The sequence below is a fragment of the Lineus longissimus genome, chromosome 2 (assembly GCF_910592395.1).
Source record: "Lineus longissimus chromosome 2, tnLinLong1.2, whole genome shotgun sequence".
In the NCBI taxonomy this organism is placed as follows: domain Eukaryota; kingdom Metazoa; phylum Nemertea; class Pilidiophora; order Heteronemertea; family Lineidae; genus Lineus; species Lineus longissimus.
In genome coordinates this window covers 24,020,986-24,036,590 of record NC_088309.1, presented here as the reverse complement: position 1 = coordinate 24,036,590, position 15,605 = coordinate 24,020,986, and the positions used below count along the sequence as shown (strand labels likewise).

General features: G+C 42.8%; 1 protein-coding gene across 5 annotated transcripts; it reads right to left on the bottom strand.

The window, feature by feature from the left end:
- Window positions 1–2,787: 2,787 nt before the first annotated feature.
- On the bottom strand, window positions 2,788–13,818 carry LOC135483154 (myogenesis-regulating glycosidase-like). 5 transcript variants are annotated; one of them, XM_064763759.1, is made up of 6 exons: window positions 13,769–13,818; window positions 13,058–13,171; window positions 12,095–12,159; window positions 10,333–11,324; window positions 6,667–6,702; window positions 2,788–5,648 (listed from the first exon to the last, which is right to left on the bottom strand). In XM_064763759.1, exons 4-6 carry the CDS (start codon window positions 11,281–11,283, stop codon window positions 3,597–3,599), a joined length of 3,039 nt encoding a protein of 1,012 aa, XP_064619829.1. In that variant the 5' UTR covers window positions 11,284–11,324; window positions 12,095–12,159; window positions 13,058–13,171; window positions 13,769–13,818; the 3' UTR covers window positions 2,788–3,596. The 5 variants fall into 5 exon arrangements, with proteins under 5 accessions (XP_064619829.1, XP_064619827.1, XP_064619832.1 ...); XM_064763757.1 differs by lacking the exon at window positions 12,095–12,159; XM_064763762.1 differs by lacking the exons at window positions 6,667–6,702; window positions 12,095–12,159.
- Between the last annotated feature and the right edge of the window lie 1,787 nt (window positions 13,819–15,605).

Sequence of the window (15,605 nt, the reverse complement as noted above, 5' to 3'; positions counted from 1 at the left end):
TAGAATTCCATTGTGTTTCCATTGTGTGACAGAAAATAATTCTGGGCCACCCTGTAATACATGAACTTGTCACCCTGTTCAAACGAGGACATTTTTGTCTTCCACTGCAACGGGCCTGTGATTTTTGTACCGTCACTCTATATTGTTACCTGCAGAAATGACTTTCGGCCAATGAGACAGTAGTGCACCAAATCTCTTATGTGCCCTCCCCTTCATAGCTCGCCATGTTGCCAGAGAGTGTACCAAGTATTTGCTGGATGTGCCATGCCCCTTCACTATTCGTACTCTGTCTGATCTAGATGTGTACTCTCCCAACGTAGTGCACCATGTTTCTACAGGGTGGACCGTGTCTCCACCCTTAGGAAAGGGATTGCATGAAATCAGATCACCAGACCTGAAGAGACAGCATATACTTGTACTGCAACAACCATACCATAAAATGTTGCCACAACCAGACCTGATCAGCATATGAAACATGAACCTATAATGTGACCAGACCAATAGGAAGGATAGAGGCCCAAGTTGGCGTGCCCTCAGGTGGAGTTCACACCAGATCAGGAGATAGGCACAACCACGGCAAACAAACAGAAACAAAGACCAAAACACTCACTGCCGACAAACTTTCATTTACTAGCAAAAAACACAAAGTATTATTACAATGTTATAAGGTATATGATATATGAGGCTTTTTATACATCATGCACAAATTAAAACTACACATGTGAGGTTGGCCATGGGGTGACTGTCTTCAAGAGCACATAGAGACAGTAGTGCTTCAATTGCAGATACTGGTGTTGTCCGCAGTGCATGTGAGGTTGTCTCTTTGACCATGGGGTGACTGTCTTCAAGAGCACATAGAGACAGCAGCGCTTCCATTGCAGACACTGGTGTTGTCCGCAGTGCATGTGAGGTTGTCTCTTTGACCATGGGGTGACTGTCTTCAAGAGCACATAGAGACAGCAGCCCTTCCATTGCAGACACTGGTGTTGTCCGCAGTGCATGTGAGGGTGTCTCTTTGACCATGGGGTGACTGTCTTCAAGAGCACATAGAAACAGCAGCGCTTCCATTGCAGACACTGGTGTTGTCCCCAGTGCATGTGAGGTTGGCTCTTTTGCCATGGGGTGACTGTCTTCAAGAGCACATAGAGACAGCAGCGCTTCCATTGCAGACACTGGTGTTGTCCCCAGTGCATGTGAGGTTGGCTCTTTGACCATGGGGTGACTGTCTTCAAGAGCACATAGAGACAGCAGCGCTTCCATTGCAGACACTGGTGTTGTCCCCAGTGCATGTGAGGTTGTCTCTTTGGCCATGGGGTGACTGTCTTCAAGAGCACATAGAGACAGCAGAGCTTCCATTGCAGGCACTGGTGTTGTCCCCAGTGCATGTGAGGTTGGCTCTTTGGCCATGGGGTGACTGTCTTCAAGAGCGCATAGAGACAGCAGCGATTCCATTGCAGACACTGATGTTGTCCCCAGTGCATGTGAGGTTGTCTCTTTGGCCATGGGTTAACTGTCTTCAAGACCACAGCAGCGCTTCCATTGCAGACACTGGTGTTGTCCGCAGTGCATGTGAGGTTGGCTCTTTGACCATGGGGTGACTGTCTTCAAGAGCACATAGAGACAGCAGCGCTTCCATTGCAGACACTGGTGTTGTCCCCAGTGCATGTGAGGTCATCCTGAGGAGAGCTCATCACAGTCTCTCCATACATGAGGACAGAATAGCAGTCTGATCAAACTGAGGACAGAATCAAAGCCTACCACAGACTAGTCATCCTGAGAACAGCCTGTTGTGTGGCCACACTGAGGACAGAATTACAATCTGATTAGATGAGGACAGAATCATAGTCTGCCACAGTCTGGTCATCTGAAGGAAGCCTATCACAGTCTAGCCATACTGAGGCCGGGAGAGAAACACAGTCAGATCATATTGAGGACAGAATCACAACCTACCTCATCGCCCAGTCATACTGAAGACAGAATCCAGCACTAATCTGGCCATAGTGAGGATAGTCTGCCTGTACTAAGAGCTGAAATTATCAGTCTGGTCATATCACATCCTTGAATACCAGGGTCATGCATGCTCCTCGCCACCCTCATCTCTGAACATTGTAAGTACCGAGTGAAAGACCATGAAGCTCATGATGATCGTACAAATGACAGAATCACTGCTTGGTCATATGTATTGTAGATAGAAAACAGTCTGGCCATAGTAAGGACAGAATCACAGCCTGAAGACAGAATCACAGTCTCAACTTGTTGATGACCGAATTAAAGCCTGGTCAGAGTGGGGCAGCCTATATGCAGCATGGTCAGACCGAGGACAGAATCACATTCTGGTCACATAGTTAGGATAGAACAGTCTGGTGTACTAAGATCTGATTCTCCAGTCTGGTCATATTGAGGACAAGTAACATCCTTACCATACTGGGAACAGAATCACAGCCTGGTCAAACTCACCAAGGAGATTATCACAGCCTTGCCTAAACGAGGACAGCATTACAGCCTTGTCACACAACTGGGCTCAGAATCACAGCTGGCTCAGACAGCGGAGGACAGAAAAACAGCCTCGTCACACACAAATGAGGTCAGAATCACAGCCTGGTCAGTTCGAGGCCAGAATGACAGTTTTCCCCACACTGAGGGCAGACTCACTTTAGGGCCGCACTAAGGACAGCATCACTGTCGCCCAAGAGAGAACAAAAATGTATGAAGCATGTTTTTGGCACAACCCATCTGGCTTTATCATCAAAGAAGGAGAAATCTGTGAAAAATGAAATACGACAAGTATTCTCTTTAACAAAACCTTTATTCACAAAAGTAAAATCATGTACTAGACATTTTGAATGTCAAGTATCATACTTCCTCTCACAAAAAAGTAAGAATAGAAATGATATTTTTTTGATACAAATATTAAAGCCATTAGAAATGATTGCAAATCACAGCATACATGAATGCCAAAGGCTGGTCTAAAAAAAAAGTATGGTGACACATGTCACCTGCACTCTTCCTCGTGTTCTATTTTCATCTATCACTATCATCCAGGCATATTGATGGTATAAGCCATGAGAAACTGCATTCACATTGTCACTTATAATGCCAGGTTTATAATGGTTTCAAGTTTTCACAATAAACATGTCACTTTCCACTTGTCATTGAAAACAGAGAAAAATGCATTTGCCCGTTGTTAAGAATTGTTGATGAAAACAAAACTGTGTTGGCAGGCAAACAGTGCATACAAGAGTATCTGCGAGATGCAAAATACACATCGATTGATCAACACCCTGCTAATTGATCTACTTAAGATTTCATCATGCCAGTGATGAATCTTGAACAATGATCTAAAGCCAAAGAGCTGAGTTCCTGGAAATGACTCACATTTATTTACTCTTCAGTCAGAGGTTACCCTGCAGGAAAATATCACAAGAGTAGTTGACTTATACCGGCAGGACGAAATCGTTGAGAGCCACAAGCCAGCAGCAAAGAAATAACTGTGGGTCAAATCATCTGGACCTGAAATTTCTTTTTAGATGAGGCAGTTTTGAAAGCCAGATTTTTGAAGACAAACTTGACACACAGCAATTTTCCTAAAATCACTATTAAGATTCATGAACAAAATATGGCACCACATTGTCTGGAACTGAGTAATGTTTCAGCCAGATCCCACCCTCTATGATCATTCCCTTGAAAGGATCCTGCCAGTTTCCTCTTGGGAGGTAGATATTCCTCTTTGACTTACCCTTCTCTAACATAGGGGCAACAAGTACAGTATCACCGATTAGGAATTCAGAATCTATTGTCCTCGCCTCTTCAGTGTTCTCAAGCCACCAAAGTGGACGGAGGATTGGAAGACCTTTCTTTGTGTAGTTTGAAAACAGAGTCTGGATTCTTGGCATCACAAAATCTTCGTGGAATTTCACATATTGTTTGGCAAGGTCTGTCATTTCCTGATCAAACTGCCAAGGAGGCACAGAAAATTGAAAAGAGGGAAGAAATATTGCAATCTGTAAGGTGCGGAGGTATAATTCTCGTGTTGGGAGTAAATCTACAAAGGAGAAGTTTTGGACATCATGATGAAGAGTGTCTCCACCACTCCCCACTTGTAACTGGAGATACGGGTAACCGATGAGGTTCAATGTCAGCACGGTCGGTATGATCGACTTGAGACCATTGTCGTATCCCCATGTGGGACTTTTATCATGGATTCGGATGATCACTGGAATGTCCTGATTATGGAAGCTACTTGTTACAATTGTTTTCCCACCCAATGACTCCGCCAATTCAACGTATTTCCGAGAGTATTCTAGCGGGTTGATCTGCGGTATACTGAAATGTGGTTTGTGCGGCAACCAACTGACCTCACCAGCATCGAAGCGGAATGACTTAATTCCCGTCTGATTCTGCAGGGTAAGCAGACGAGATTTAAACCAAGCACTCGACTTTGAACTTGTAAAGTCAACGACGGCACCAACACTATTCCACCAATATGTCAAACCGGGCACAATATCATCCTCATTCATAACAAAATAACCCTCACGCACACCCTCTTGAAATATCTCGGAACGAGTATCAACAAAAGGATGAACACAAGCCATGATTTCTACACCACCTTTAGTAAGTTCTGTCACCAACTGGCGGGGATTTGGAAACTTCTTCTCATCAAATACTATATCGCCATAATTCTGTTCCCACTTGTCATAGATTTCAAGATGACTGGCAGGAAAGTTATTTTGTTTAATCTCTTGATACAGCGCGAATACCTTGTCCTGAGTAATATTCTTCCCATATTTGCCCCATGTTGACCATCCTGGATATCGGAAAAAGTCACCCTTAGGTACATTGCTAAGCGTCCCGACTACTTTAGAGATCATGTATGTATGAACAGATTTCAAATCTGTGCCCTTACAAAGACTGTACTCCATGTGAGAACCTACTGTTTCACTTAGTTGGCGGTATGGTCCAGTATAAGTGGCAGACAAACACAAGCCACTTGCATCACCAGCAATGGACGCATTTAGGCTCGCCCATAATGGTACATTCGTTGGTACAACCAATGAAATGCCTTGGGAAGACAACCAATACGCCTGAATCACAGACCCATATTCACCGTCCAGGATGTTCCCAGTTACGTAAGGCATTTCCTTATGTTCCTGTTTCTCTAATGGCCATAGCTGTTCACTCATCAAACCCCCACCATACCAGTTAGCATTATCCATCTTGAAACAATCCCGAGGTATAAAAGCATCTGACAACATCTCCCACGTTATATTATAACACCCGATGCTGTCCGTCGCATCCCAATATTTGATGTTCAAAACCGCATGCCCTGGCCAGCGCACGCAGAGCTCAGTTTGGTGGTTCTCATGTGAGCACAGATATGGTAAAACATGCGGAACATTCAGACCAAGGACCCCTTCCAGAGAAACATTCACCGATCCAAACTCCCGTACGATTAAAGTCCTTGTGTCATGGTTGAATGTGATTTTTTTCCCAATCTCGACCTCATACAGCTGTTTCTTGTAGAATATCCAGATACAGGTGACACCCCCTACCATCAGCAGAAAGAGGACGATCAACAGGACCTTGATGCTGCGGTCTTGTGGACGAAAAAGAGGGCGCCTTTTCTTCAGCCGTGGGATTATAGGTTTCTCCTGGAACGAAAATGATAGCAGTTGAGACATGTGACAATTATCCATAGAGTTAATGACCAGGGACCTTTACATTTTACACCTATGGGACAAACAGAAACATCCAATACTGTCCTCACTATTCTCTGCATGCCGTTTGACTGAGACATGACTGGCACTGTCAGTGGGCAAGGTTGGATCACAATGAATTAAGAATGAGTAAAACTCTGTTTCACAGGGGAATATATGGTTATATCAAGTGAAATGGCAAGGATGTCAGGATGTCACACTAAGCCAACACCAACATTTACAGTAAAGATTAAGCCAACAACTAAGAACTTTCTAAGGTTTTCTTTCAAGTGACAAAACAACAAATAACACAACTTGCTCCTATTCCCCAAAACAAAGCTAGAATATGGGGGGGGGGGCTGCCTCTCAAATTGAATCCTGGAAGAAACCTAAAAATGATTGAAGATGATGAATTTTAAGGCATGCTGGCCATGCAAACTAAAGTACCCCGCAGCAAGCAATATTGTAACTGTGAACTCAAACGAATAAGTAATAGTCCTCTGCAAATAAGCAACATATGGTAGTCATGACGACATAACGACTGTGATTAGAAATGATTAAACAAAAACCAAGAATGATCACAGGTCGTTGTGATTGCCAATTTTCACTGCACGAGCACTTTGCAGGAAACTGCAATAATAGCGAACTGACTCGATATTAGACCACAGCTGACAATCATTGACAAGCACCTGTGATGATCAGATTCTTGTCACATGTGATCATGATGACCTATTGCACCAACAAAAATCTCTTGTTTACAGGGTGCCTACTGATGACAACAATAACACATCAATATTTAGCATCTTGGTCCATCTTGATGATCATGGGAAAGTTTTTGCAATAGCCATGCAATTCTAGACGCCACAAAAAGAACTCTTGTTTTGCTATCACTGTAAAGGAGCTAAATAAAAAACAAAACTGAACATACATTCAATATAAGACATAAACACCACATTGACATTGTAAAGATTACCTGTTTCTTTTTTCTTTTTTTATCCAGTTCGATTTTCTGAAAATATTTTGACAAGTTTTAAATCTACACAACTGACGTGTCAACGGAGAGGAAGAGATGGGAGAAGTTTCACAGGTGCAATTTGAAATGAGCGCTGAGAGGTGTAAACATTTCTGGCTCAAGGAATTTATCAAAATTCTACAATGCAGGAGATGGGACAGTCTTGCGATTCAACCTATGTATCACCTGAAGAGATACATAACATGATACTACTATTACTGCTGTTTACCATTCCCACATAATATCTTGGTGAAATAACACCCAAGGCCAAATATATTTCTGTCCATGCTGTTTTTATATTTTAAACTTGTCTTATCAAATTGCCCACAGACAATGGAAAGTAAGACTGGATGAATTAAATTATATTTTGATGATAACATCTCTGATATTGTAAAAACTAAATTTAGTTTTTTTCTTCTCTACTTTTAGAGGAGGAGAATATATACTATTGGGCTAGTCCATAAACATATACTGTTGCAAGTTTCTGCATGAACATGTACTGAAAGTTCTGGATGCATCAGAATATTTTTACAACTTACTATCAACATAAAACATACCTTAAGGATACAAACAGAATCCCTGTGCTCCCCAACAACATACACAGGCTGGTTTTTCCTAGAGGGCGCGAACATGGCTACTACAATTACAATTTTAATGAATAAGAAGATCCTAATCCTCTACTTTTCCTTCTTTCAAGATATTTTTCACTTCACCACACAGTCTTTGTAAAACAATGCATCTTCTCATCAAGTTTTCCTCATCAAGTTTGACTGAATCCAATCCACAGAATTTAGAGATGTGAGTGTCCCCCTTTTATGCCATAAAAGTTTTTGGTACAATCTTTGCATGCCCTCTACCCTCGAGATATTGTTATATCAATCACCCTGAAAGAATCTATCCATGATTGGTCCCTTCATAAGTTGACGCAAAAGACTTTACAATCGATAGTATCCAACTTCACAGGCCACTGTGCGCAATGACTTATTAATCCATGCTGACGGAGGCAGGGAAAAGCTATCACTTCAGCAGAATTGATAATACAGCAGAACCACTCTTAGTAGACACCACTTTTCTAACAGGACACCCTCCCCATTGGGGAGAGGGGTTTTGGTCCTTGGTGCTGAAAAAATGCTGTCCTAATCGAAAGGTGTCCTGGTGTGAGACACCAAATTAGAAATCACAAATTTCCGAACAAAATCACCGGGTAGATGGTTTCGACTGACGTGTATTCCTATCACAGAGCGAACACAAAAGGGAAGGAGATGAGGAAACAAATTGAGTGTCTCAGAGGCCGAGGAGGGACAACCATCAAACAATTCTCTCCAGCATATTCCAAACTGAATAATGTGAGGTGGACAATGAACATTACTATTCACTATTGATTAGAAAAATCACTGGGCAAATAATAACTCAAGCTGTGTAAATGATTAAGGAAAAATTTTGCACCCTCTTCAATTGCACATTGGCACAACTAAACTGCTCTATAGATAGTCAGTCCATGCACAACCAAGACAACCTAGCTGCTTCACTGCCCCACTGGATATGAGTCACTCTGCTGAGCAGAATATTAATATCGGACCGAAAACTATGAAAATATTTGTGAGTGTACTCAATGACAATAATGTCGGTTATCCAAATAGAAAGATGAGTGAAGATATCAGATGAAAGATGCAGTGATATGCTTTCATTCGGCTAAGTCTGCAAACAGATTGGCATAAAATGTGAACACCGCACTATGGCCGGATCTCCAGGGAACGTTGTCTGCTCCACCGAATTTTCAGAACTATCAAACCGATATCGTGTATAAAAATGACAATGATGGCCAAGATATATTCATGCCTATGACCAACCCTAATGATTTGATATTCACGCCTACGACAAACCTGAACAACACGATGGGACACAAACACACACTCCAGAACTTTTAACTTTAATCTGTTCACAGAACCAGTGGGATAAATCGATACAATCTGAATCAGTCGACAGTGAAGTGCATATTTTGCTCAGCAATTGGACAAATTGAAGTACCGAGTGTACTTGGGATACATGGTTCACCATCGTGCACCATTTTCCGCTTTTATTATTGATGTGTTCTGGGTAAGTGGTTGGCTAATATTGAAAATTGATGCATCTTGATTGTATAGAAGTAAAAACAGTTTGATGAGGACTGGAAAAGTGGAAGGTACTAAAATTTGTCACTAGTTTCACAGAGTATGTGATTAGAATTTTATACAGTATTGGGATGCCTCCAAAAATATACACAAACATTCTCTACCAAGTCTTTGGGTTAACTTTCAAAACTCAGTCTGTATTGCCAGTTGTTCAATTTTAAGTGCACAAATGAGTAACGATTTTTATTGCAGACACACGCTATATTCATTGCTGCTATGATAAATGATGCAATAAAAAACCAAATCAACATCTACCAAAGGCCTGTGACCTTAGGCAAGGCACTTCACATATTGTCAAGAAGTAGTTGCAAGGTAGACAAGTGTTAATCCATTTCTACAGTCAGTGACCTTGGGCAAGGCATCTGACAAAGAGCAGAAGCAGTTGACACAGTAGGCAAGGATTGTTCCTTTTTTTAGACTGTGAGTCTTGAAAGATTGCTACAGGCCATCATGGTTGCCCTGGGCTGCTCAACTACCTTTCAAGAAGTTCTACAATGTGATTATGTAGCTCAACTCAGAGATATATAGTGATTGCATGCACTGCTGTAATGACACTCATATCAAGGCAAGCATTAGATCTAGACTTGGAAAAATCTATATTTATGAATAAAAGCAACTGCAGATGTGTCTAACTGTATCGCTCCTAATAGATCTTAGCTAATTCGTGTTCTGTACCGGGAAGGACACCTTAATTATATACATATTGCAGTTCAAGAAGAACTAGAGGATGTGTATGTGTGAGATCTGATGCAGCAGATATTTTCTGAAGAGTCGGAGATGCACAAATACATAATATGTGGTAAGTACACAGCATCACAAGTTCAGAAAGATACATTGTTGGCTGTGCCACCATTCTCAAGACTGAGGTTCGTGGGAGGTTTTTGTAATGCCAGACCTAAAACTAACAGGATATTATAAAGGAAACTGGAAGTGTTTCAGTCAGGAAATAAAACCTCTGTTACTTCAAGTACTGATATACACTTTCTGCATGACTCTAACCACTAACCAATGAATACGCGGTAAAGATCACGGCCTACAGTACTTGTACAATCATGTACATAACATTGTATGACATCTTTATCCTTCCACTGCCGGAAGTATTGATATCACATGAACCTCCTGATCACCCTGGATAGAAGGCTCCTGGTTCTGCCAACGAGATAATAGTCCGAGCTTACCCCCCCAAATGAAGTACATATTGCTCAGGGTTCATTTTTTCAGTTGACAGCTAAGCATCACTTTTTAAAATTCATAAGATGAGAAGGTGAGGTATGTGCAAAATGAGTGAAGTTGGAAGAAGCAGGAAGGAAGCAAGAACAGCCTCCACCACGTGTGTAGTGTGCTGGCATAACGATAGACATCAACCCAGTTGAAGTTCCTCTTGGCCTTCTCCAAAACACCTCTGTTCCCTGGAGAAAAAAGAAAAAAAATCAAGATGATATCCAAGATAACCCACCTCTACGTCCTCCTCCATATCGTCTTCTGGTCCTTCTCGTTGTCTGTTCGGCGTTTTCTCCACAAAGACGTCATCATTGTCTTCGTACTCATCATCCGTCGGAATCTTCACTACCAAATCGTTATAAGACACTCGTCGATTTCCATCTTTTTTTCTCTTATTCTTCTTTATCTTTGGAAGCTCTAACAATTGGTCCCGCTGTCCCTCTTCATGTTCCGCTGACTCAATAGTCCCTGAACGTGTTCGAGACTCATCCTTGGACTTTTTCCGTCCTGGTACTGACAAGTTCGTTGCAGTTTCAATAGAACCTCTTCTATTAACACAGTTTTTGCGATGATGAGAAAACGACAACTTGCGACTTGGCCTCGGTGAGCTCTCATTTCCATCAGCTGTCTTTTTACCTTTAATCAAACCAGAAAATACACTGTCTTTTCTCTTTACAAATGGGGCTGGCTTTACTTCAGGCTCTTCTTCAGGTAAAGAAACTGACTTCACATCAGCGTGTTCAATGCTATCCCTCTTAGCTTCTGGCTTGAACAAGGCAACAATGGGCAAATCCTTCTTGGGGCTTTCCAACTCATCCTGGTCGGCCCGCAGTTTGTCTTCATCAACTTTTTCCACTACAAACGTTTTCCTGCTCCTCGCTGGCGATAACACAGCAACAGCTGGAATATTTGTTTCCAAGTCAGTTTTAGGAAGCTCGGCATCACATTTTGATTCAGTTGACTTTGGACCTTGGTCAAGCATAGGCAGAGCACCATTTTTGACACCGGTATTTACACATGTAACCTGACTGTTCACAGATGAACCACTACTTAACCCTGAAACAGCACTCAGGGCGCTGTTTATGCTGTCATTACTGAAGACACGCGAAATATCAGTAGTGTCACTCTGCGACCTTTCCCGTCCATCTCCGAATGGTCCACTGGCAGCGACGCCATTTAATTCCATCTTCTCAACACAAGACTTTCAGGGCAAACATCTTCAACAACCTGAAGAGAGACAATATAAGCCTTTCAAAATATATCAACGCATCATAAATATTTTCTGTTCAAACATATAAACAACATAAAAGGCCGCTAGAGCGAAATAAAATATTACACTGGCAAAAGATGAAGCTTTTGCATAGGCCCAAGATGAATATGATAGAGCAGTTCTACATTACAGCAACTAGACTCTCAAATGTTCACATAATAAATAGGCCTACAAGTCTGAACATCTGATGTGAATAAATCCATACTGAAGAGTAGCCATTAACCTGCAACTGAGTTACTGTCTTCCACCTGCCACCAGAGCCCTAAATGCACAATTTGATGCAAAAGCTAGCTAGATATACAGAGAAGGTAATCTCTATAGACCAGTCTGGCATCTGGATTGATCTGTACCCTACCAGTTGCAAATCAATAAGACATTTTCATGTGCATTGGCCAGAATGGAAGGCAACACTCAGTTAGCTAAAGATATGGACTAGCTTACCGGAAGGGTGTTACAAAAGCTGGTTTTACATGATCTTAAACGGATGGTCCATACCACTATTTCAACTTCGGCCGCTTGGGTTGCACTGTGACTGTAGCCATTGTAGGCCTTTGACTTTCAAGTTGTTACTGTGTCACAGTTGAACTAAAACCCACAATAATTTCAAGAGACATGTATATGCAACAATGACATAGTTTTACATGTTCAATATACAGAGTAAGATGACCCAAGTGGGCATCATAGATCCCTTTGGCGAACTATGTACATAACACAATTTTTTACTTACATGAATTCATACTAGCAGTCACCTTGAAGCTCAGGTGTCCATACACAAGAGATGATTTAGGTCATCTATTGAGGACAAGATGACTGAGTCAACAATAATTAATAACTGTATAAAACCTCTAGGCCTAGATTTCAGGTCATGGATGGGGACACACGACGTTGAACGCCAATTTTTAGATGCTAACTTAAAGGGAATCTATAGGCAGCAGTTCGGTAGGCAAGATAAAGTTACACAAAGTCACCAATAGGAGTCTCTCCCATCTCACAGTATGACGAAAATTTTCAGGCTTGTAAGAGGAATATAATAGACCTTAATATAACTTGACCCAGTACCTTTTCTATGTATATTAGTCATCTGAAGATGGCATATACCCCCTGCCCCTGCATATGTCCCCCTTTAACTAGGCCTTACCTATCTATCATGCATGCTTTCATTAATACTTTAGTATTATATTGTACTCTTAATAATATCAGTAAAAATATTTGTAATGTTGTGGAATCAGCGAAACAGTTGAAAGACATACATTTCAACATATGTGACGATCGCTCTACCAAAACTTGGCGCTTGTCGCATCTGAACTCGACAGGTTGATATGGACTTGTTGTTCATTTCCCTATTGTAGACCTTATGTGAAATCTATTACAAACTGATTTGGTTACATTTCACCAAAGGTCTACAATAGGGAAATGAACAACAAGTCCGTATCAACCTGTCAAGTTCAGATGCGACAAGCGCCTAGTTTTGGTAGAGCGGGTCACATATGACCTGTCATACACTGCTGATTACAGTAATCAAGCATTTTTTTTACAGATCAATTCCCTTACAAAATCCGTTATTGTCAAATCCAACTCAGCACAGCTTTTACCAACATCAAAACTTGACTCTGGCATCATTCTGTAGATAATCATGTTAATTACTTATGCTCTTGCACTTGCAGGCTTCACAAATCTGCCAGAAACTTACACTAAGTACAGCACCATCTTCAGAAATGAGGACCAGAAAGCCGAGAGAATCGGGAATGTGATCAATTCCTTGGGTGATGGTGGACATTCTATCTGGTGGGCTGGTCACTGTTCACTAAAAAATTTGAGAAACAAGTCGTTACAATCCCTTGGCGTCATATGCAATTTGAATTGCAGCAGACGTCGAGGTTTAACACAAGTTGTGTACCGGTGCTGTGGATTACGCTGCATGACACAAGGGCCTCAACATCACAGCAGAAAAGAATCATATTGAATTTGGCTAAATCACAGGGCTGGACCAGGCCTCTGAATCTGATGATGGGGGGCAGGCGAGGGGGTTGTGATCCAGCAGTGGCTGGCAGCAGACATTTGTCTTGACTCTTGCTTGGCGCTGCTACAGCTTAAAGTGCTGTGGTACAGCCTTGAAGCAGTGTCATCACTGGCATGACTGGCGAAATCGACCCAAGTTTGTGAGGGACTGAGTTTCGTCCAAAAATAGATCTGTTTATACACAAATGGCAATGCATTGCAGGTGTAGTAGACGGGTCATTGTCGGACGTCGTCAGTTCGCCAAGAAAACCAAAGCATTGAAATGAAGGATTCATTGAATCATCAACACATCATTAGTTTTTAGTGAAGTTCAACTCTTCTTAGTCTCTATTCCTAGATAAATCACTTTGGTATGAAGAGAGTAAGATTACAATTAACTCACGTTAAAGTTTGAGTTCCGTGGAGGTAGAGTTGTCAATTGGTTTAGGGGCGCAATCACCTAGCTTATAGCGAGCAATTAGTACACTAAAATTTCAGTGATGGCCGTACTCAAAAGTAATAGTAGTTGCAAGTATTTGGTTTTTAGAGTCATAATTCGTGTTATAATAACTACGTTGTAAACATAATGCTCAAAATATATATACTGTCTATACGGTCTATATACTGGAGTCTGTGAGCGCTGACAGTCTGGTGGCGCGGCCTACGGATACGATGGAGAGGGCAGTTTGGGGTTCCGAAACGGTGGTCGCATGCATTGGTCGTATCTCCAAAACCTTTACATAACTGTAAATCTTGTGGCTCTTGTGAGCTCACACAACTGTTTGACAGTCCTTGCTGGCTGCTCCTTCGTGCTGACAACATGATGAGAGATGAGACAGTCACAGCCAAACCAAATTAGTCTTGGCGGCTCTGCCAAGCTGTCAACATGGTGAGAGACATGAGGCAGTCACAGCCAGGCCGAATCAGTCCTGGCTGCTCCACCGTATATTATGATGAGAGAAATGAGACGGTCACAGCTAGTCCAAATCAGTCTTTGCTGCTCCACCGTGTTGGCAACATGATGAGAGAGATGAGACAGTCACAGCCAGGCCGAATCAGTCTTGGCTGCTCTGCCAAGTTGTCAACATGGTGAGAGAGCTGAGGCAGTCACAGCAAGGCCGAATCAGTCTTGGCTGCTCTGCCAAGTTGTCAACATGGTGAGAGAGCTGAGGCAGTCACAGCCAGGCCGAATCAGTCCTGGCTGCTCGAACGTGTTGACAACATGTTGAGAGAGATGAGACAGTATCAGCCAGGCCAAATCAGTCTTGGCTGCTCTGCCAAGTTGTCAACATGGTGAGAGAGATGAGGCAGTCACAGCCAGGCCGAATCAGTCCTGGCTGCTCCACCGTGTTGACAATATGATGAGAGGGATGAGACGGTCACAGCCAGTCCAAATCAGTCTTTGCTGCTCCACCGTGTTGGCAACATGATGAGAGAGATGAGACAGTCACAGCCAGGCCAAATCAGTCTTGTTGGCTGCTCTGCCAAGCTGACAACATGGTGAGAGAGATGCGGCAGTCACAGCCAGGCCGAATCAGTCCTGGCTGCTCCACCGTGTTTACAGCATGATCAGAGAGATGAGACGGTCACAGCCAGTCCAAATCAGTCTTTGATGCTCCACCGTGTTGGCAACATGATGAGAGAGATGAGACAGTCACAGCCAAGCCACATCAGTCTCGTTGGCTGCTCTGCCATGTTGTCAAGATGGTGAGAGAGATGAGACAGTCACAGCCAGGCCGAATCAGTCCTGGCTGCTCCACCGTGTTCACAGCATGATGAGAGAGATGGGACGGTCACAGAGAGGCCAAATCAGTCTTGGCTGCTCTGCCAAGTTGTCAACATGGTGAGAGAGATGAGGCAGTCACAGCCAGGCCGAATCAGTCCTGGCTGCTCCACCATGTTGACAATATGATGATAGAGATGAGACGGTCACAGCCAGTCCAAATCAGTCTTTGCTGCTCCACCGTGTTGGCAACATGATGAGAGAGATGAGACAGTCACAGCCAAGCCAAATCAGTCCTGGCTGCTCTGCCAAGCTGTCAACATGGTAAGAGAGATGCGGCAGTCACAGCCAGGCCGAATCAGTACTGGCTGCTCGAACGTGTTGACAACATGTTGAGAGAGATGAGACAGTATCAGCCAGGCCAAATCAGTCTTGGCTGCTCTGCCAAGTTGTCAACATGATGAGAGAGATGAGACAGTCACAGCCAGGCCGAATCAGTCCTGGCTGCTCCACCGTG